Source organism: Nicotiana tomentosiformis, chromosome 5, assembly GCF_000390325.3.
Source record: "Nicotiana tomentosiformis chromosome 5, ASM39032v3, whole genome shotgun sequence".
NCBI classification, from domain to species: domain Eukaryota; kingdom Viridiplantae; phylum Streptophyta; class Magnoliopsida; order Solanales; family Solanaceae; genus Nicotiana; species Nicotiana tomentosiformis.
Genome location: NC_090816.1, coordinates 39777322 through 39798410, shown reverse-complemented (window position 1 = coordinate 39798410; position 21089 = coordinate 39777322). Strand labels below are relative to the sequence as shown.

The 21089-nt window shown below is 39.5% G+C and overlaps 3 protein-coding genes across 3 annotated transcripts; all 3 read right to left on the bottom strand.

Annotated features, from left to right (window-relative positions):
• Positions 1–5836: 5836 nt before the first annotated feature.
• On the bottom strand, positions 5837–7208 carry LOC138892214 (uncharacterized). Its single transcript, XM_070175919.1, has 3 exons — positions 6961–7208; positions 6567–6915; positions 5837–6229 (listed from the first exon to the last, which is right to left on the bottom strand). Exons 1-3 carry the CDS (start codon positions 7206–7208, stop codon positions 5837–5839), a joined length of 990 nt encoding a protein of 329 aa, XP_070032020.1.
• Positions 7209–15987: 8779 nt separating this feature from the next.
• Positions 15988–18481, bottom strand: LOC138892213 (uncharacterized). Its single transcript, XM_070175918.1, has 3 exons — positions 18169–18481; positions 17182–17375; positions 15988–16080 (listed from the first exon to the last, which is right to left on the bottom strand). Exons 1-3 carry the CDS (start codon positions 18479–18481, stop codon positions 15988–15990), a joined length of 600 nt encoding a protein of 199 aa, XP_070032019.1.
• Positions 18482–18535: 54 nt separating this feature from the next.
• On the bottom strand, positions 18536–20332 carry LOC138892212 (uncharacterized). Its single transcript, XM_070175917.1, has 2 exons — positions 20223–20332; positions 18536–19109 (listed from the first exon to the last, which is right to left on the bottom strand). Exons 1-2 carry the CDS (start codon positions 20330–20332, stop codon positions 18536–18538), a joined length of 684 nt encoding a protein of 227 aa, XP_070032018.1.
• Positions 20333–21089: the final 757 nt, after the last annotated feature.

Below are 21089 nucleotides of genomic sequence, written 5' to 3'. Positions count from 1 at the left end.
AATATTCCTTTGACTAGGGATTCAAATAAAAGGTGACTTGGAACACCGAAAAAATAAATTTCAAGTGGCGACTCTGTACACAAAATAATCCCTACTCAAATTTGTCACTTTAATTGAAAAAACTCTTTAACCCACAATTCACAACGCACATAACTTTTTTGGGGGTAGAAAAGGGGTGTGACAATATGAATGTTATTTCTGAGAGAGTAAATTTTTTCTATCTTGAGTTCCTAATTGTTCTTAAATTTTTATTGTGTGTGGAACTACTCTTTGTTGTGTGAGGGTACTTAATTCATGAAGGAAAGGTAATGCCATTGACCTCTATTTTAGAGTAAGTGAGTGAGTTGTAAATAATACATGGTACTTGCGAGTCAAATTTTGAGGTGAAGATGTTACACTCTTCTGCTTAGTCTATTTTAAAGATTTTTGGTGTGATGAGTTAGGAGAATTGCTTAAAAAGGTCGTGTCTATAAAGTGTAGTTTGATTTCTCGAGGACGAGCAACGTTTAAGTGTGGGGTAGTGATGTTTGGCTATAATTCTATATTTTTAGTGCATTACTTACCTTACATTTTAGGTGCTTTAATGCTAAACTATACTGTATTTGTGTTTAATTGAGTTTATTTTATGTGTAGATATGTTGAAGACGAAATTGGGAACAAAGTAGAGATTTTATATATATTTTATGTACTACAAAAATGGGTTGTGATTATTTGATGACCGAAAATATTATGATATATTATTGTGCAATGATTGAAGACAAATTAAAAGAAGACAAAAAAGGAACAATGCAAAGGATTTTGGAAAGGAAAACAAAAACGTGAATTTGGAAAAGTTAGGCAAAGAAAGAAGAGAAAACGTGAAATGCAAAAGTTAAACAAATCAAAATGAGGAACGAAGCTGAAGAGCAGCCGGCGACGCGAGAATTATTTCTCGTGTTTTACCTCGCGAGGCGAGGTCTGTAGCGTGAGGAGGCGTGAAGCTGGCGACACCAGGGCCAACGCGAGATTGGTGTATGCGTTTTGCCTCGCGAGGCGAGGCCTGTAACGAGGCGTTCCGGATTTTTAAAGCCTATTTTGTCTCCTATTTGATTTTGGACTTGGTTATTTCGTTTAGGTCTTTTTCATACACATATAAATAGTCATTAAAAACCATTCTTAGGAGAGTTTTGCGAACAGAGGCAAGAATATCAGGCTTGGAGGAGGCTTCTAACTAGTTTTTCCTTTTCTCTTCCTTGAATCTCATAGTTTATTAATTCTAAAGTTTTGGGTGCTGCATGAACGCTATAGTTTGAAGCTTGAATTGTTCTTATTAGTTTATCATATTAGTTTATTTTTTCAATCTTGCGCTTAATTATTTGATTGCTTGATCATCAATTGAATACTATCTACGAATCTAGGATTGAACTCAGGAGAGGAAATTCTAGATTGCATATAAGATTGAGTAGAGCAAGATCTTAACTCTGGGGGGAGGGGGGAGGAGGGAGATTTGCGGTTCGGATAGGAATATACCTAATCGCCTTGCTTGGTTACTATACATGAATTATTAATGCGTTCTTGTTAATTCTAATTCCATAAGAATATAGGCGTTAGATTAGCTTGAATAGTCGAGTTGTACTTCGGGAGAAGGCTACGAGCGATATTAACCATGCCAACTAATAAACTGGATAAATTAATTAGACGATTTAAGTGAAAAACTCAACGGGATTGTTAGCTAACCCATAGCTCTAGAATATTCACTCACATTGAATTCGTCTTTAAGCTTGTCGTTGTTTTATTTTATCTCTTAATTTGTTACTATAGATTAAATTTTAGTTAAATATCCATACTTTACGATTCGCTTGAATAGATTAATTGTTTGATTTAATTTAGTTGATAGTTAATCACAAGTCCATGTGGGTATGATATCTGGACTTACAATCCTATATTACTTGTCGACCATATACTTGCGTGTGCGTTTGGGAGCAACAACTCTACCTTAGCATTAGTCAAATACTCAGTAATAGTGCTGGGGTAGAGGTAAGAAGTGTTGCTTTGCTATGCGACCAAAGAGATGTTGGTCGACATTTGGGCACCCACATTTATCGGGTACCCGGCCATGATAGAAGCCACTAGAGTAGCTCGAGGGATGGGCAAGTTGTTCTCATTCAAGCACGGGTCTAGCCTGCTGCATTCAAAGGTTTGCCACCCTTTGGCCTCGAAACTCAGGGAGCTACGGAAGATAGGCACCCCAGCAGCAATCCAAGGAGGAGTGGTCCCCAGTGGTAGAATCTCCACAAGCCACAGTCTAGGTTCTTTCTTCAAGGCACACTTCTTAAATGATCTTTCGGCTCCATATCCTCAAACCCCAAATACATATTCAAAGTATACTGATCAAACTTCACTTTCAAATTGTGCACTTTTGTGACCTTTTCCCATTGAGAATATTTGTTGTGTTTGCATAAAACTCTCGGACAAGGTGTTCCTTGACATCCACTAACTTTTGTTTAAATAAACTACTCAAGAACTACGTGATTGTGCTTGTCAAGATCTTTTAATAAGAACTGCTGCTCATGAGTCAAAGACCGCCGACCACCACATTCAGAAATCTAAGAATGCCTGGTGACTCATAAATATATCCTCCCAGGACTCCTTCTTCTTTGTCCGAGCTAAATCGGCTGTGTACCTGCTCCCCCTCTCTCATCATCAGGGGCACCATCAGAACCAGACCATGCAACAGCTACCTCGGACTCCTGGCTGGCACTTTCCGAACCCTGGAAAGTGTTGTGGGATGTAGAAGGCACATCCAGAGGCTTAGATCACCCATGTGGCCTGGATTACTCCTTAGGAGGCTTCCCTAGATAATGCATATGATCTAGACTCGGAGAGATCTCTACCTCTCCCTTGGCCTGGTGTTGCTTTCTTAGATATGGTTTTCTGCACATTTGGGGGAAAGGCACCTCTGCCTCGACCCCTTAAAGCTTCTCCTCTTCCCTTGGTAGATTCACCTCGTCCTCATGATCATACCATTGCATGTATCAATACAAAGATAATTGTCAGTTGCAAATCATGATTCAACACAATTAAGACTCATGTAAGTGAGTGAGAACAACATATGAGCAGTGGGGTTACCATTGAATAAACACGTACTGCAGAAATGGGGGAGGTGCGACCCGCAGAGTGAAAGTGCGGACTGCACAATTCCATCTACGGCCGCACTTCTGCAAAGATGTGCAAGGGGCTCTGATAGTTACTCTCTGATGGACAGTGCGAAGGTCATGTGCATCCACAAAATTCATCTGCAGCCGCACAAATTAAAGTGTGGTCCGCACATTAGAGTCTTAGAGGACAAGCCTTTGATAGGTAGTGCAGACTAAAGTGCAACCTCTCTAGAAATTCTGTGATCCGCATAATTAAAGTGCAGCCGCAAAAGCACCATCCAACGACTAATTGCCTTACTTAGTAATCTGCGGACCACACAATTTCAAGTGCAACTGCACAATGCAAGAACAGACGAGTCGGCATAAGTTTTACCTAGGTTTTGCAAAGTTTGCTCAAATCTACTTAGCAACATGGTATGCACATTGAAATCGGTTAACCCAACCCATTGTAGCATGTTTTAATAGTTACCCATTACAAAACTACACCACATGAATACAATGATGGAATATAATAACAGATAGCCTAAAAAGAATCTAAAAAGAAAAAATAAATTAAAAAATTAAAATGAAACAAAATCAACATGAAATGAAGCATACTAGATGATGTGAATGTGCAAAGATCCTGTGAGTGCAAATGGGTGTGTGTGATTGAAAATGCTAGATCCTCAAGTAGACTCTCAAAGTAACAGTACTTTCTCAAAAGTGTGAAAAGTGTAAAATGAGGCCTAAAGTTCTATTTATACTCAAAGGATTCGAGGGTGTAAAGGGTCGAGTGCGGCCACACAATTTCAAGTGCGGGCCACACTCATCTACCTGGTCTTTAGTGGTTTGTTACACATGTGCGATTTGCATAATTTCAAGTGAGGCAGAACAATTCTCCTTGAGGTCGCACATTTGCCCAGCATTGACTGGGAGAAAGTTCAGAGACCCTGTTATTTTCCATCTAAGTTAGCTCCAAGAAATGCGGTCCACATATTTAATTTTCCATCTAAGTTAGCTCTGGGAAGTGTGGTCCACAGATGAAATCTGCGGCCCCACAAGGTCTTCTGCGGTGGCAACATTTTTTCTGCGGCCGCACAAAGAAAAAGTGCGGTCCGCATTTTCTGCTTCACTTACACAACCTTGTCCACCATTCTTTCATCTAACACTCATCCTTGTAGCACACTTCAAATCAAGTTAAAAATAACACAGAGCATCTAATTACAAAAATAAAAAGGAAAAGAACTTGGTTGCCTCCCAAGAAGCGCCTTATTTAACGTCGTAGCATGACGCAATGTCATAGCATCCTCACATGAAGTAAATAACTGCCATGGCTCTCTCCAAATTTTCTCATGTACTGCTTCACCCAGTGACCATTAACTCAGAATATTTCATTTTTCTTGTTCTTCAAATCCAATGCACCGAAGGGTGTCACACCAACAATTTAAAACGGACCACTCCACTTGGACTTAAGCTTCTCGGGAAACATCCTCAACCTTGAGTTAAACAATAATACTAGATCACTGGCCTTGAACTCTTTGTTCCAACTATATTTGTCATGAAGATATTTCACATTTGCTTTGTACAAGGACGAACTCTCATAAATACGGTCCGGAACTCATCCAATTCATTCAATTGTGCAACCCACAAGTACATCCCAATTAAGATTCAATTTCTTCAAGGCCTACATTTCCTTGTGCTTTAGTTCCACCAAAGGATGACAAGCTTTCCCGAACACTAACCGGTATGGAGATATTTTGATAGGTGTTTTGTAAGCTGTCCTATAAGCCCATAATGCATCATCAAGCTTCTTGGACCAATCTGTCCGATTTGCATTCACCGTTTTAGACAAGATACTCTTTATCTCTCGGTTCGAGACTTACACTTGACTACTAGCTTGGGGATGATAGGGAGTCGTGACCTTGTGAGTAACACCATACTTGCTAAGCAAAGTATCAAAATCCTTGTTGCAAAAATTTGACCCCCATCGCTTATGATTGCATGCAGAGTACCAAAGCTTGTAAAAATATTATTCTCCGGAAAACGTATGGCTCATCCCAATAATAATCTTGACAATATCTTTTGAGATTATTTCTTTGGTTTGAAGAGAACTCATCCGGAATGATACCACTCACAAGAAAATTTGCCAAGTCTGCAAACCACGGTACTTATTTCGTCGATAGTGCCAAAAGTTGCTCATCAGGGAAAGAGTCATTGATTTCAAGGCCATCACGTAGCCTCCCCTCCTCCTCCAAACGAGACAAGTGGTCCACCACTTAGTTTTTACTACATTTCTTGTCTTGAATGTCAATATCAAATTCTTGCAACAAGAGCACCAATCTCATCAACCGAGCTTTAGGTTCCTTTTTGCTCATAAGATAGTGAAGCGTCGCATGATTCGTGTGGACAATATCTTTGGCACCTATCAAGTACGGGTGAAACTTCTCAACTAAAAACACAATGGAAAGGAGCTCTTTCTCTGTAATGGTATAATTGACTTGGGAACTATTCATGGTATTACTAGCATAGTAAATCAGATGAAAATCGGATGAAAAACCTTGTTGATTTGTTGCCCCAAAATAGCCCCAACCGCAAACTCCAATTTGGAGAGGTAATGATAGGAGTAGTTGTCAACTTGAGCTTCAATTATTCAAAAGCCCTCATACAATCATCATTGAAATGAAACTTGGCATCCTTCTCAAGAAGCATACACAATGGGTTCACCACTTTAGAGAAATCTTTGATAAAGCGCCGGTAGAAACTCCATGGACTAAGAAACTCCGCACACCCTTTACCGAAGTTTGGGGTGGAAGCTTTGAAATCACCTTAATCTTCGCCTTGTCATCTTCAATTTCATTCTTTGAGTTCTTATGGCCAAGGACAATGCCCTCATCAACCATGAAATTACATTTCTCCCAATTGAGCACCAACTTGGTCTCTTCACATTTAGCCAATACTTTGTCCAAATTTGCAAGACAGTCATCAAAAGAATGCCCAACCACCGAGAAGTCATCCATGAAGACTTTAAGGTAGTCCTCCACTATGCTCATGAAAATAGCCATCATAAAATTTTGAAAAGTCGTCGGTGCATTGCACAAGCCAAAAGGCATCCTCTTGAAAGCAAAAGTACCATAAGGACATGTAAAGGTTATTTTCTCTTGATATTCTGGAGCAATAAGAATTTGGTTGTAGCCCAAGTACCCATTAAGAAAATAATAGAAAGCACGACCGGCTAATCTATCAAGCATTTGGTCCATAAAAGGAAGTGGAAAGTGATCATTCCTTGTGACTTTGTTGAGCTTACGATAATCCATACAAACTCTCCAACCGGTCACTGTTCTTGTGGGAATCAACTCATTCTTCTCATTGGTAACAACCATCATGCCCCCCTTCTTTGGAACACATTGAACCGGAGATGTCCATGAACTATCGGAGATAGGGTAGACAAACCCCGACATCCAACCACTTTATAATATCCTTGTTGACCACTTCTTGCATAGCCTCATTGAGTCTTCTTTGATATTCAATGGACAATTTAGTGCCATCCTCCAACTTGATCTTATGCATGCGAAATGCGGGGCTTATACCCCGAATATCTTTCAATGTCCACCTAATAGCCTTCTTCCTCTTTTGCAACACCGCCAATGTGGAATCAACATGCACGTTAGTCAAACAAGAGGAAAGAATAACCGGTAAAGTAGAACAGGGGCCAAGAAATTCATACTGAAGGTGTGGTGGCAATGGCTTCAACTCCAAAGTAGGTGGCTCTTCAATAGAAAGCTTTGTAGGAGGAGTCTTCCTATTCTCAAGATCCAAAGATAATATTTGGGGTGCATAGTTGTACGACCCCATTTCTTGCAAATTGTTCACACATTCCATGAAACTATCCATCTTATCATCATCAAAGCTTAGAAAAAGGTCTTCCAACATATCACCAACATTGATTTTAGTACTTGTATCATCGACAATAACATCGGACACCTCATTGCTACTTGGTTGTCGCATAGACTTGAACATATGGAATACCACCTTTTCATCACCAATCCGGAAAGTGAGTTCTCCAATTTCCATATCACAAAGAGCCTTACCCATATCAAGGAAGGTCTCAAAATAATAATTGGCACTTCATAATCAACCTCACAATCTAGAATAACAAAGTCTGCCAGAAGAATGAACTTATCAACCCGGACCAAAACATCCTCAATTACTCCTAATGGCCTCTTTATGGTACGATCGGCCATTTGCAACCTCATAGATGTGGGTCTTGGTTTCCCAATTCCCAAAGTTTTGAGCACCAAATAGGCACCAAATTGATACTCGCCCCAAGATCACAAAGAGCTTTAGCAAAATCGGCACTCCCAATTGTACAAGGAATCGTGAAAGCACCGGGATCCTCCAACTTAGAAGCCATGGAATGAACAATTAAAATCACTTGATAAGTGACTTTGATAGTTCTAAAATTCATTGACCTCTTCTTGGTTACAAGATCTTTCATAAACTTGGCATAACTGAGCATTTGTTCCAAAGATTCTACCAATGACACATTAATAGAGAGACTTTTCATCATTTGAATGATTTTCTTGAATTGATTCTCACAACTTTGCTTGGCAAGTATTTGAGGATATGGAGGTGGAGGCTTAGGAAATGGTGCCTTAGCCTTTTGCACTACCGGCTCCGGTATGTCAATGAGGTGCTCCCTAGACAGGTTCATCTCCTCTTGGTGTCCTCCACACTCTCATCAATGTTAATCCGAACCTCATCTCCTGCTTGAACATCATTATTTGCGATTTCCTCTTCTTCTATTACTTGGTTATCATCCACAAGTCGCCTTTTATTTGAGGTGGGTACATTCCTACCTCTTCATTTCTTGTGATAACCACCATATCATGTCCCGTGTTATTACCACCCTTGGGGTTTACCATCGTATCACTTGGTAGTGCACCGTTAGGTAGAGTATTAAGAGATTGAGAGATTTTTCCCATTTGAACTTCAAGATTACGGATTGATGTATTATGTGAGGCAAGTTGGGCATCCGAATCGGGATTCTTATCCATCATCTGCTTGAATATATTCTCAATACGACCCATATCATTGTTTGAAGAACATGAACCATGTGAAAGATAAGGAGGTGGGTTGCTAGGTTGTTGGTATATTGGGGGCCTTTGAAAATCTGATCCTCTATTTCCTTGATGGTTATTATTTCCCCAACCACTTTGATTATTGCCTCCCCAATTTCCTTGGTTGTTTTCACTCCAATTTCCTTGGTTGTTGTTGTTGTGCCAATTTCCTTGCTTGTTAGAACCCCAATTGCTTTGGTTATTTTGTGTTCGCCATTGTTGTTGATTGAAGCCTTGAAAATAGTTCTTTTGCCCTTGGTAATTGTTCACAAATTGTACCTCTTTCTCTTGCTCATGATTAGAATCATCTTGATCAAAATTACAATCATCTTGTGCATAACTCTCCACTCTGGTTTGAAATTATAGACCCTTGGTCCTCTTCTTGTTGACCAACACATTTACCCCTTCCATAGCATGAACTTGCTTAGGAGCTTGAACTTGATTAAGTTGGGCCTTGGTGAGTTGAGTCATAGTTGTTGTCAATTGGCAATGGTTTGCCCATGGTCTTGCAACTCTTTATGGAGATGAATCATGTTGGGATTGCCTTGTGGAACATTGGCTCAGGATTGCCAAGACGAAGATGTTTCTTCCGTCTCATCAAGAATCTCAGATGCCTCCGCATAAGGTATTGTCATAAAGTTGCCTCTGGCCAATTGATTGACCACACATTGGTTCATAGTATTAATACCATGGTAGAAAGTTTGTTGGATCATGTTGTCAGTCATATCATTGTTGGGGCACTCCTTTACCATTGTCCGATACCGCTCTCAAATTTCATGCAAAATTTCATTGGGCTCTTGCTTGAAAGCCAGTATTTCATCCGTAAGAGTAGCCATGTGCCCATGAGAGAAACATTTAGCAATAAACATTGCTGCCAATTTATCCCAAGTATGAATACAATGTTTAGGCCAGCATTCCAGCTAATCTAAAGCTGTACCCCTTAGAGAGAAGGCAAAAAGCCTTAGCCTCAAAGAATCCTCCGAAATATTTGTTTGTTCGCTCTCCCAACACGTATCCACAAAGCCCTTCAAATGTTTATAAGCATTTTGATTTGGCGCCCCGGTGAAAAAGCCTCGTTGCTCTAGCAAAGTTAGCAACATATTAGTAATTTGAAAATTTCCTGCCCTAATGCGAGAGGGGACTATTGCACTTGCATAACCTTCATTGGGCAAAATCCGGTGTTGCGCCCGTTGCACCCTATTTTGCACTAGTCAAGACAGGATTCAACTTGTGGTTTCTCTGTTATTGATGAAAGAGAGTCGCCACCTAATAGTTAAAGGTATACTAGGGTACCTATTTTATTACTAAGTCATGTTCTTTATTATGGGTAAGAGTTCTTGTTCTTCTAAGGGGAAGGTGTTAGGCACCCCTTAAAATCTGCTTGAGGTAGCTCCATAGGATTTAGACTAAGTTTGGAATCAATTATTTGTAACATGCTTAAATTAACAATAAGGAAGGCTGCTTACTGTACAACTAAGGATGATATTGATAGAAAGAATGCGGAGTCTTAAAGGGATATGAATTTATGAAAGGGTTCGTAAGAGATGTTAAAAGAGTTTTGAAAATTGGTATACAAGTGGTCTAGATTTTATAAGTTTACAAAAGAGATTGAGTTATGAAAACACTTTGATTTGGGGGATGGTTATTTTCATAATGTTAAAAGGATGTTTGTGAGAAAGCATATCTAGAATTTACCTTGGATTCGAAGTATTTTCAAAGAAAGGGTCATTTGCATGGAAATTCCTTAAAGGTAATGATTTTCTGAATTTCTGATTTTTCTTTGAAAAAACGAAGTTGAAATCTGATTTTCCCTTTAGAAATAGAGTTGCTTTTCACTAAGTTCTGGATTTCAAAATCTTTAAAGAAAAGAAGGGTGAGTAAAAAAAATATAGTAATTAGCGAGCGGATTACAACTAGCGAACTAAGGATCTACTATTAGCTAATTTACCCATTTTGAAATCCTATATTGTTTAAGGCTTGCCTAAGTTCATATGATACTAAAACATAAAGAAAAAAGAAAAGCATGTGTTCTAATATATGAGTTTTATATACATGAGGGATAAAACAACAATAAAGAAAAAACAAATACAACTAACATTAAACTAGTAGAGGCAGTAAACTAAATTAATGAGGCATTAATAATGATAAAAGGAGTTGAGGGAAAGAGGACTGGACTCTAGGATTGGGCCTCAAGAAGATAGGCCCAACAGTAAAGAAGAGAGAACACATCTGACTTTGGACCCCTGGACGCGGTGCAATATAGCTGGAATTGGGCCTGAGTTCATCAAGAAATCAGAGGCCCAAACAGATGTAAATGTGAAAAATAAGAAGGTCATTGGATATATATCTAATACATTTAACATATTCTAATTACAGGACATATTTTGATATGCATAAGAAATACATAAACAGATAATTGAAGAAGGAATGAGATTAATATGGTAGAGAAAATTATATATTAACGTGGTGGCTTTTCTTAGGAAATAATTCACATTGGAAACCTTTTGTTGTCATTAAACGTTAAACCCTTAAAGAACTGAATGTGTCAATGAATTAAGAGCTAAGGAGGGAACCCCACTCGAGGTCGATGCTACCTTTGGATCCCCCGACACTTCAATGTTCCCAAGGGACTCAAGGCCCAGGGCAATGCTTGTGCCGGGGAGGGCAGCCAACCTAGAATTGAACTTCGCTCCCAAATACCCTTAATTACTAACGACATATTTTCCTTATGGGTTTAAGTTCCAATGAGGCCCTTCCAATGCGAACTAAATACTAAAGTATTACCTACCACAAGATGTATAATTTCTCTTAATGAAAATAACACGAGAGAATACAGATTATTATTATGCTAACTAGAGGACTTCATATCAGGGAAACCTAAGGGGAGAGGGGCTGAGTTTAGAATATACATAGATACAAAGAGGTTTATATTCATACCATTCCATGAATGCACCACTAAGACATAAATATTCAAACAGGTATTAACAACTATTACTTGAAAACTTAAAGACATCAAGGCAGGTTCAAACCAACAATTATAGTCAGCACTTGTTACAAAGATATTATCACGGTTATGGGATTGAACCCTCATCATGATTACGATCTCACAGATTTAAACATAGGATCCCTAAGGTTACAACAGGATCATTCTTCTAACAGTGTTAGCCAGATATCATGTTCAAATGGACTTCAATAAGGTTTGAGAGTCAAGTTCAGCTTCAAGTTAACATTAAAGGGGCTAAGTATAACTCAAGGTAGAACATGTTGTTGCGGAGTTAGAACAGGGACACTAGTAACATTTAATCAATTATACATGGGTAGGATGAATGAAACAGTGATCTCACATAAGCAGAGAAACTTTGCACATTACAGAACACATTACAAAACCGTACCAACATGTTGATAAAGAAAGGATATGGAAGACATTATATCAAAAAAAGTTCAAACTCAAACATAGATCTAGTTCAACATATAGGTATGAAGTGATCATGTTTCAGTTCCGAAAACTATCAATTTGTTATGACAATATGTCTAAATCCTATTTTTATGGAGGCTATGTTAATGATAGATGCATGCAAACTTCATAGAAACTCAACAGTGACTCAAAAAGATTAAGGACAAGGATGTATTATACCAGTTTTGGAATTACACATGTATATGAAGATCTAAACTGACTATGGAACAAACAAGCTCAGTTGTGCAACTGAGCTATGCATACATCTATCATTAGCATAGCCTCTTTGATAGTTTCCTATGCATACAACAGTTGAGCATGGTCATGAGAAAAGTTATAGTGATAACTTAGATATCACTCTTAGAGTTAATAGGTACAAATACAGAGAAGAAAAGCGTCTAGACACTCAGATTCTTTCAACTTAGTTAAATGACATGGACATACTGTATATCATGTTGAGATTACCAAATAATGAACTCAACCATAAGGCAAATAAGGTGCAAGGAAACAAGATGAAATCTCACCATAATCATCAGTGAAGGTAAAGGCATGAAGTTCAGATGAGCATGATTGGTTCAACAATAATGATGTCTAGACAAAGTAGAAGACAATAGTGATAACGAAGTAAGATAGTTGGACAACCACAAGTAGAGACAAGAAAGTATTTAGACATTATAAGTTCAAACTTAAGATTAAGGAACATGAATACAAGTCTTGAACAAGTTCAGGTTTCAATTTGGCAATAACTATCAAGTAGCAAACTTAGCTTCTAAAATTCACAAAAATACAGAAGTGCATTAAAACAGGAATGAGTTCATTGTAAGTCACTGAGAGCTATGAAGTTTACATCGAACATAAACATATAAGAAACTAGGCATGGATACTGTAAGAAAACTCAAAACGAAGATCAATAATTATCATTTACCTAATCCATTATTATTCTAGAGAATCATAACAGAACAAGCTGATCATAAAAGGCTGTCAAACTAACAAAACATAAATATAAAATGTCAAACACATACAACATAATATTAATCTATAGAACTTCACATCGACATATCCAAATCATTCAGAGAAATGAACAAAAGAAAGAGGGAGAGAAATATGATGACCTTCTTAAGGGCAACAAACCAAACAAATTCCTTTGTTGCTCAAAGATCCCAGAGCTTTCAAACTCGAACCAGCAAAAGAAACTCGGCAAAAGAGAGAAAACTAGTAAGAGACCTAATATTAGAGACCCTAATTTTCTTAGTGTTTGGGACTGTATGCATTCAGTGTTAGGTTGTTCTGGCGTGTGTTGGTATTAGATTATGGTGGTGAGAACATTAAAGACCCCTTTTTATAGTGGCATTCAATGCTCTAAGGCTTCATGAATTAAAAATCAGTAGTAAAGAGTGACACATGGTAGATGATGATAGCTAATCGAGTGAAATTTAAAAGACAGAAGGGGAAAATCCAGTAATGATTTTACCTGAGTACTGGAGTGAGTCGTTGAAAGTTGAAGCATAAGAAACCATCGGTCAGAACCCTAATACCGAGAGGTCATTGCATTTGACCTCTGGGTATCGAATATTGCTGATGAAGCTGGATAACACCTCCTACTCGCTTTGATTTGAAAGAATGAAAGAAGAAATCAGGCGGTTTTGAAGTTTCACCCTTTTAGTCTGATTTCTTCAACTAGGGTTTTGATATCGAATGGTAAAAATGGAAATAATGAAGGTACCAAGAGTGCAGGAACAAAAAGAACAACCATTCATGCCATGGATTTGAAAGATCGATAGTGATTTGAAGTTTCATCTCTGAGATTAGGGTTCAGAATTTGGTGATGAAATAAGCAAAGGTTCAGCGGGAATCCTGGATATGGGAGACAAACAAGACGATTTGAGGTTGATTTCATGACCTTGCACTAATTTATGCAAGGTTTGTTGATTGATGGACTTTTAGGGCAGACGAGAGAAGAGAGAAAAAAGGGAAAGAAGGACGGCTGGCAGGGTAGGAAATGATTTAAGGTTTTGGGGGGTGAGACCAAATGGTCTCTAAGTTAAAACGAGGGGAAGTCAACTCAGTCGTTGGATCATTTAATCAACGTCCCTGATAAATCGAGGTGTTACATTTTGAGAAAAATTAATTTTTGGAAAATATGGGGACTGTTGGATCTGTGACCAACGGCTGAGTTAATTTTGATAGTGGGTTGAGATTTAAACAAAAAATAGGGATAATTTGTGACCGTTGATGATTTAAATCAATGGCCTAGGTTGCTTGTGTTTGTTTTATGAGTGGGATTTGAGGGTGACATGTCAGGTCATGATTGGTTGAGAGGTAATGGCAAGGATTGCCAAGTTGGAAAGGGATGAGGCGTTTGGACTGGGTTGTTTTCCGTTTAGGATTGCACATTTCGGCAGAAAATGATTTAACTAATAGTCAAATTGTATTTGGTTGAGAGTTTCAATGGTAGCCTTTTGTCTTTAATCTCTTTTTGAAATAATTAATTTAAATAGACTTAACAATTTCCAATAAATGTGGTAAAATTATAATTGTTATATGTACTACTAATTATTGATTAATTATCTATAAATGACATATATTTTGAATTATAGCACTAATTTCAAAATATTAATATAGTAACCTAATTCATTGGAAATTAAGGAGTAATTATATGAAATTATAAAACCTATGTAATGTATATACAAAAGTTAGTTTTATAATAGTAAATACATTTGTAATTACACAATATTAGTACTATGTGATTTATTTTGAAACTAATACTTAATTAATTTATAAAATAGATATTCATTAATAGAAAAATACTTTTAAAGTATTTATTATAAATTGTTAGGCGTGAATAAATTAATTTTAAAAGGGAGGGTCAAAATTGGCCGTCAACAGATGCCCCTCTTTGACTGGAGACGATGAAAGAGTTTTCGGGCAAAGAAATTGAACCAAAGCCAATTTTGTCCCGACCTTTAGGCAGGTATTCGAGAAATGAGGATGGTGAATTGCAGGATGGAGTAGAGGAAAAATCTGAAAGATTTAGGAATATTGGGCCAAATTTTGGCTTTGCATTGCTTACATACCTCGGACTTAACGAGGATCATGCCTCATGTAGTTCTGAAGCAGGAACTTTGGGAAAGCAACACTTGCAGGAATTGCCCCAGTATCGTATTATGACGATACGGCGAGACGGAAGATTAGTCACTCATGATGGTTTGAATTTTGCGGCATGTTTTGAATGATTTGAAAGCTCCATGGTCATTTTGAGTTGGGATCTTTAGCCTGCTACTGTGTTGGTTGTCCCCATGGAGTTGTAGTTCGGTTTGCTGCTAAGAAGTAGTTCCACGCTGCGGTGCTTGTTCTTGCAAACAAAATGAAATACACGCATACCAATATATTGTAATGCAGAATATATTAAAATGTGATATAAATGATGTAGGAATGATGATGCTTGGCTGCCGGCGAGCCGTTATTTGGTATTGGGACTATGGGATACTTGATCCTAACTCGATTTGTTAGCCGGGCTGAGTACCGTTCCGCAGTTGTCAGAGCATTTTGAAAATTGTCTCCGCTTGTTAGGAGAGCTTGATTGATAAAGTGTGTCCCCTCTTGCTGGGAGAGCTTTGCACTGAGAATTGTCTCCGCTTGTTGGGAGAGCTTGATTTGCAGAGTGCATATCCGCTTGTTGGGAGAGCTTGATTTGCAGAGTGCATATACGCTTGTTGGGAGAGATTTGCACTGAAAAATATAAAGTAATCTCCGCTCAGGAGCGATCGTAATCATGCCTAAAGCTGCACGAACAAAACGTTAAAACATTAAAGGTGACAGCGAAATGATATATAAGCATGCCCAAGAGATACTCTTGACTACGAAGCTAAGTTGTGGCCATCGATTGGCGGAACGTTGATGACGAGGTTTGCGATTGTCTATTCCGGCATTCATGATTGAAGGAGCGGAGCTGAGGATTGATTTTCATTGGTGAATTTTGCAGTTTGCTATATACAAGGCTCCAGTTGGTGAAGCCGATGTTATATTTGCACAAGGCGCTCCGATTGATTGAGCTGACGGGTTGCTATGTACAGGCTTCGATTGGTGAAGCTGACGTGCGATTTGTACATGGTGCTCCGATTGATTGAGCAGATGGTTTCTTATTCATAGGACTTTGACTAATGAAGCTGTCGTGCAATTTGTACAGGGTGCTCCGATTGATTGTGCAGACAGTTTGCTATTTACAAATTTCCGCATCAGCTATCTGATTTCGAAGCACCTGCAAAGGATTCAAGAGTTAGCCTCAGCTGTTCTCGAAACTTTAAAGTAAAAGGATGAGAGATAATCTTAGGAATGTGGCAGGTCCGTCATTTTCCCTAATATGGTCCCAGCGATTCTTTACTCCCTGTTGAACCTGCACTCAAAGAAAACGTCTTAGTAGGGGAGAGGGAAAAAGTCAGTTTGTGTCAACCATGGTATTGATTTGCCCCAGCCTTTAACATGATTGTGCCACAGAGTTCGGTAGATGGAACATATTACTTTATATATATATTTTAGAAAATATTTTGATAATACTTGTTTCTTTTAAGGCAAATGCCATTGTTCCGGATTATGATATGTTATGAAGGGTTCTCCGTACGCGAACGCATCTCCCTGAGAACTTCGTCCTATTGATGTCGATTTTCCTTGGTGTCTCTGACAACGTGGCTACTTGCTGTTGCGACTGCGTCCTAATTAAGACTAATGAATCACAGAGGTTTCTTAAGGTTATGATCAAACCCTTTCAGGTTGCTTACGTATCCAAAATGAAATCGGGTCTGAACGTAATTCGCGGGATAATGATGAAATGTGATGAAACGACTGAGCTTGACTCAAGCAGCCTACGTATCAAAAATAGAATCAGGTAGGAACGTAGTTCAATTACAACAGATGGAAAATAATGAGATTAAGAAATGAAAATGGCTGAGTCTGTCTCAGACAACATACATATCTAAGTGGAATCAAACCAGAACATAGTTTAATTACAAAAGACGACTGAATCCAATGAGGATTGCCTACGTATTCCTTTCTGAGGAAATCAAGTCGGCGTAGTTCCTGAACAACATACAAAATGAAATTTGGTTTTTCTATTACAAGAAGGGGGGGGGGGGAGAGAAACTGAACCCTACGTGGGCTGCCTAGGTATCCCTCCGTGGGAAGTCAGGTTGAATGTAGTTCTGTTACATCAAAATCCTAATTCTATCTGGCTTCAGGCGTAATATCTCTTGATTTCGTCCGCGTTGATCGGCTTCGTGCTGACTCTTCCATCTATTTCTGCTAAGATTAAAGCTCCACCAGACAGTGCTATGTGGACCACGTAAGGACCTTGTCAGTTTGGTGCAAACTTTCCATTAGCTTCTTCTTGATGGGGGAAGATTTTCTTCAGAACCAACTACCCCGGTGTGAATTGGCGAGGCTTCACTCTTTTGTTAAATGCATTGGCCATCCTGTTTTGGTATAGTTGTCCATGACATACTGCATTTATTCTTTTCTCGTCAATGAGCATGAGTTGTTCTTTCCTGACCCATATCCACTCTCCGCCATCCAATTTTGCTTCCTGAATGACTCTTAAGGATGGAATTTTGACTTCTGCGGGTATCACTGCTTCGGTGCCATATACTAACATATACGGCATTACACCAATAGATGTTCTCATGGTTGTCCGATAACCTAATAAAGTGAATGGTAACTTCTTGTGCCATTATCTATTATTGTCCACTATCTTTCGCTGAATCCTCTTGATATTCTTGTTAGCTGCCTCGACAACCCCATTCATTTATGGTCTGTAAGCTGTGGAATTACGGTGGACTATTCTGAACTTCTCGCAGATTTCCCTCATGAGGTCACTATTGAGGTTGGCAGCGTTGTTAGTGATGATAGAATCTGGTATCCCACTTCTGTAAATGATGTTGTTCCAGACATAATCTACCACTACCTTCTTCGTGACGACTTTGTAAGTAGATGCCTCAACCTATTTAGTGAAGTAGTCAATGGCTACCAAAATGAAATGATGTTTGTTTGATGTTGCGGGCTCTATGCGTCCAATCACGTCCATGCCCCAGGCGGCGAAAGGCCAGGGCGAACCCATTACATTTAACTCATTTGGTGGAACCCAGATGGCATCTCTGTGAATATGGCACCGGTGACACTTCTGCACATAGCAGATGCTATCGCTTTCCATAGTCATCCAAAAGTATCCGGCTCTCAAAATCTTCTTGGCATGTGAACCTGTTCATGTGGGGTCCTCACGTCCCTGTATGTATTTTTTCCAACAATCTGGTTGCTTCGGCAGCGTTTACACACCTCAGCAAGCCTAAGTCTGGGTCCTCCTATACAAGACTTCCTCGTTGAGGAAAAAGTTGTTTGCCAACCTCCTGAGGGCTCGCTTTTGACCATTAGTAGCATTTTTCGGGTATTCCTGGGTCGCGAGGAACTTCTTGATGTCATTTATACCAGGGTTTACCATCTGGTTCTTCATCCACATGGAAGAAATATGCACGTTGATACTTGATTTCTACCTTGATAGGATCGATGTAGTTCTTGTGTGGATGCTGAATCATGGATGACAAAGTTGCAAGGGCGCCTACGAACTCGTTCTGAATTCTTGGGACATGCCTTAACTCTATTTTTGTGAACTTCTTGCACAACTCCTTCACGCAGTGCAAGTACGATAGTATCTTGACATTCTTGGTTGACCATTCTCCTTGGACTTGGTGGATCAACATATCGGAATCTCCTATGACCAAAAGTTCTTTGATATTCATGTCGATTGCCATTCTGATTCCAAGGATGCATGCCTCGTATTCAACCACATTATTGGTACTTGGGAATCATATCTTTGCTGACGCTGAATAGTGTTGTCCAGATTCCGAAATCAGGACTGCCCTAATCCCAAGTCCTTTAAAGTTTGTTGCTCCATCGAAAAACATCCACCATCCAAGGTATGATTCTGCAATATCCTCCCCAACAAATAGTACTTCTTTATCGGGGAAATACATGGTAAGTGGTTCGTAATCCCCATCCACTGGATTCTTGGCAAGGTGGTCAGCTAAAGCTTGTCCTTTGATATCCTGTTGAGTTATGTACACGAGGTCAAATTCGCTAAGGAGAATTTTCCATTTAGCTAGCTTTCCGGTAGGCATTGGCTTCTGAATCATGTACTTGAGCGGATCGAGCCGAGATATCAGATGTGTGGTGTATGCCGACATGTAATGCCTTAGCTTCTGAGCAATCCAGGTCAGAGCACAACAAGTGCGTTCTATCAGAGTATACTTGGCCTCGCATGGTGTGAAATTCATGCTTAAGTAGTAATGGCCTGCTCCTTTCTCCCAGTTTTGTCGTGTTTCCCCAACACACAACCGAAGGCATTGTCCAAGACTGACAAATAAATCAACAATGGTTTCCCTGGTTCAGAGGGAACCAGTATTGGCGAGTTTGAAATATACTCTTTGATTCTGTCAAAGGCTTTCTGGCACTCCTTCGTCCATTTCATGGCAGCATCCTTCTTTAGCAACTTAAAATGGGTTCACAGATTACCGTGGACTGGGCTATGAAGCAACTGGTGTAATTTAATCTTCCCAAGAAACTCATAACATCTTTCTTGCTCTTTGGTGGCGATAATTCCTGAATGGCTTTGATTTTGGGTCCAGTTCTGTCCCTTTCCTGCTTACAATAAAACCCAATAGTTTTCCAGCAGGGACTTCGAACGCGCACTTTGCTGGATTCAGCTTCAAACTATACCTTCGCAGGCGTTCGAAAAATTTCCTCAAGTCGTCAAAATGCTCTTAACTCTTTTGAGATTTTATGATAACATCATCCACATACACTTCGATCTCTTTATGAATCATGTCGTAAAAGAGGGTCAACATGGCCCTCATGTAGGTGGCACTGGCATTCTTGAGACCGAATGGCATGGCCCTATAACAGTAGACTCCATAAGGAGTGGTGAAAGATGCCTTCTCTACATCTTCCTCGTGCATTAGGATTTGATGGTATCCAGCAAAACAATCCACAAATGACTGCAGTTCATGCTTTGCACAGTTGTCGATGAGGATGTGGATATTCGGCAAGGGGAAATTGTCCTTTGGGATAGCTTTGTTAAGATCCCGGTAATCCACACATATTCAGATCTTTTCGTCATTTTTGGGCACTGGGATGATATTTTCCAACCAGCTTGGATAGTTGGTGACCCTTATTACATTTGCCTCTATTTGTTTGGTCACCTCTTCTTTTATCGTCAAACTAAAATCAGGTTTGAACTTCCTGGGCCTCTTCTTGACAGGTGGTTTGGTAGGTGAATGCTGATTCTAGTTTCTTTCACATATTCTTCGCTTCCAAGATTGACTACTTTCGTTTCTTTGAGGTTGGGCTTCTTCTGACTCTCCAGCTGTTTGATCTCTTGCGGGAGATTGTCTGGCATCATACTCTCGTCATATTCATGGTAATACGGATTGTTGCGCTCAGCAGTTTTGTTATATGTCATAATCATGGAACGCGATTTTTTATCGGTTTGATTACTCTGTCCAATTCTGCAGCTCTTCCCCTAGTTCTGCATCCTTGATAGTCGGTGTCTTGATGTGAGTTCCATCACAACATTCTTCAATCATATTCATGAACAGCTTCCCCATCACGTCGATGATACCATCTTCGAGTGTTGAACTCTGCCCCGGACTTGAATCATGCTCTGGCACAAAAACCTTTTTTCTCGGAGCTAACGGTGCGAGTTTTCCCTTCTGGAGGCTGATATCCTATGCCAGCCTTTCCTTTTTGCCTATTGTGTTCAATTGGCTCTATGATCCCATCTGACATGGCTCCCAACCCTATTCTTGGCTTATGCATATTACATCATCTCCATCATGGCCATATTGGATCTGTACGACGATTGCATTACCAGATTTTGGTCAGCCTTCTCCTCTTCAGTAGTCTTCATGATTTTTACAGCGTGGAAAGTGACTCCGTCTAGCCCCTCAATGAATGGGACAACATACTCTAAATAGGCAAAGTGATCCCACTCGTCGTAGACCACAATCTCTTGGCATCCCCACTCGAATTTTATGCATTGGTGCAAGGTAGATGACACGCCCCCTACCATATATATCCAGGGCCTGCCCAACAACAAATTGTAAGAAGAGGAAATGTCCATCACTTGAAATAATACTGGAAAGTCAACCACCCCAATCTGCAAGGCTAGATAAATTTCCCCAATAACATCATTTTGCGAACCGTCAAAGACCCTCACCCTTACGTGACTTTCCTTGGCATCCCTCAAATGAATTCCCAACTCCTGTAGGTTGGAGAGCGGGCAAATATTGACTCCAGATCCTCCATCGACCTGTACTCGAGATACCACTTTGCTCCTATATTTGACAGTGTTGTGAAGAGAGT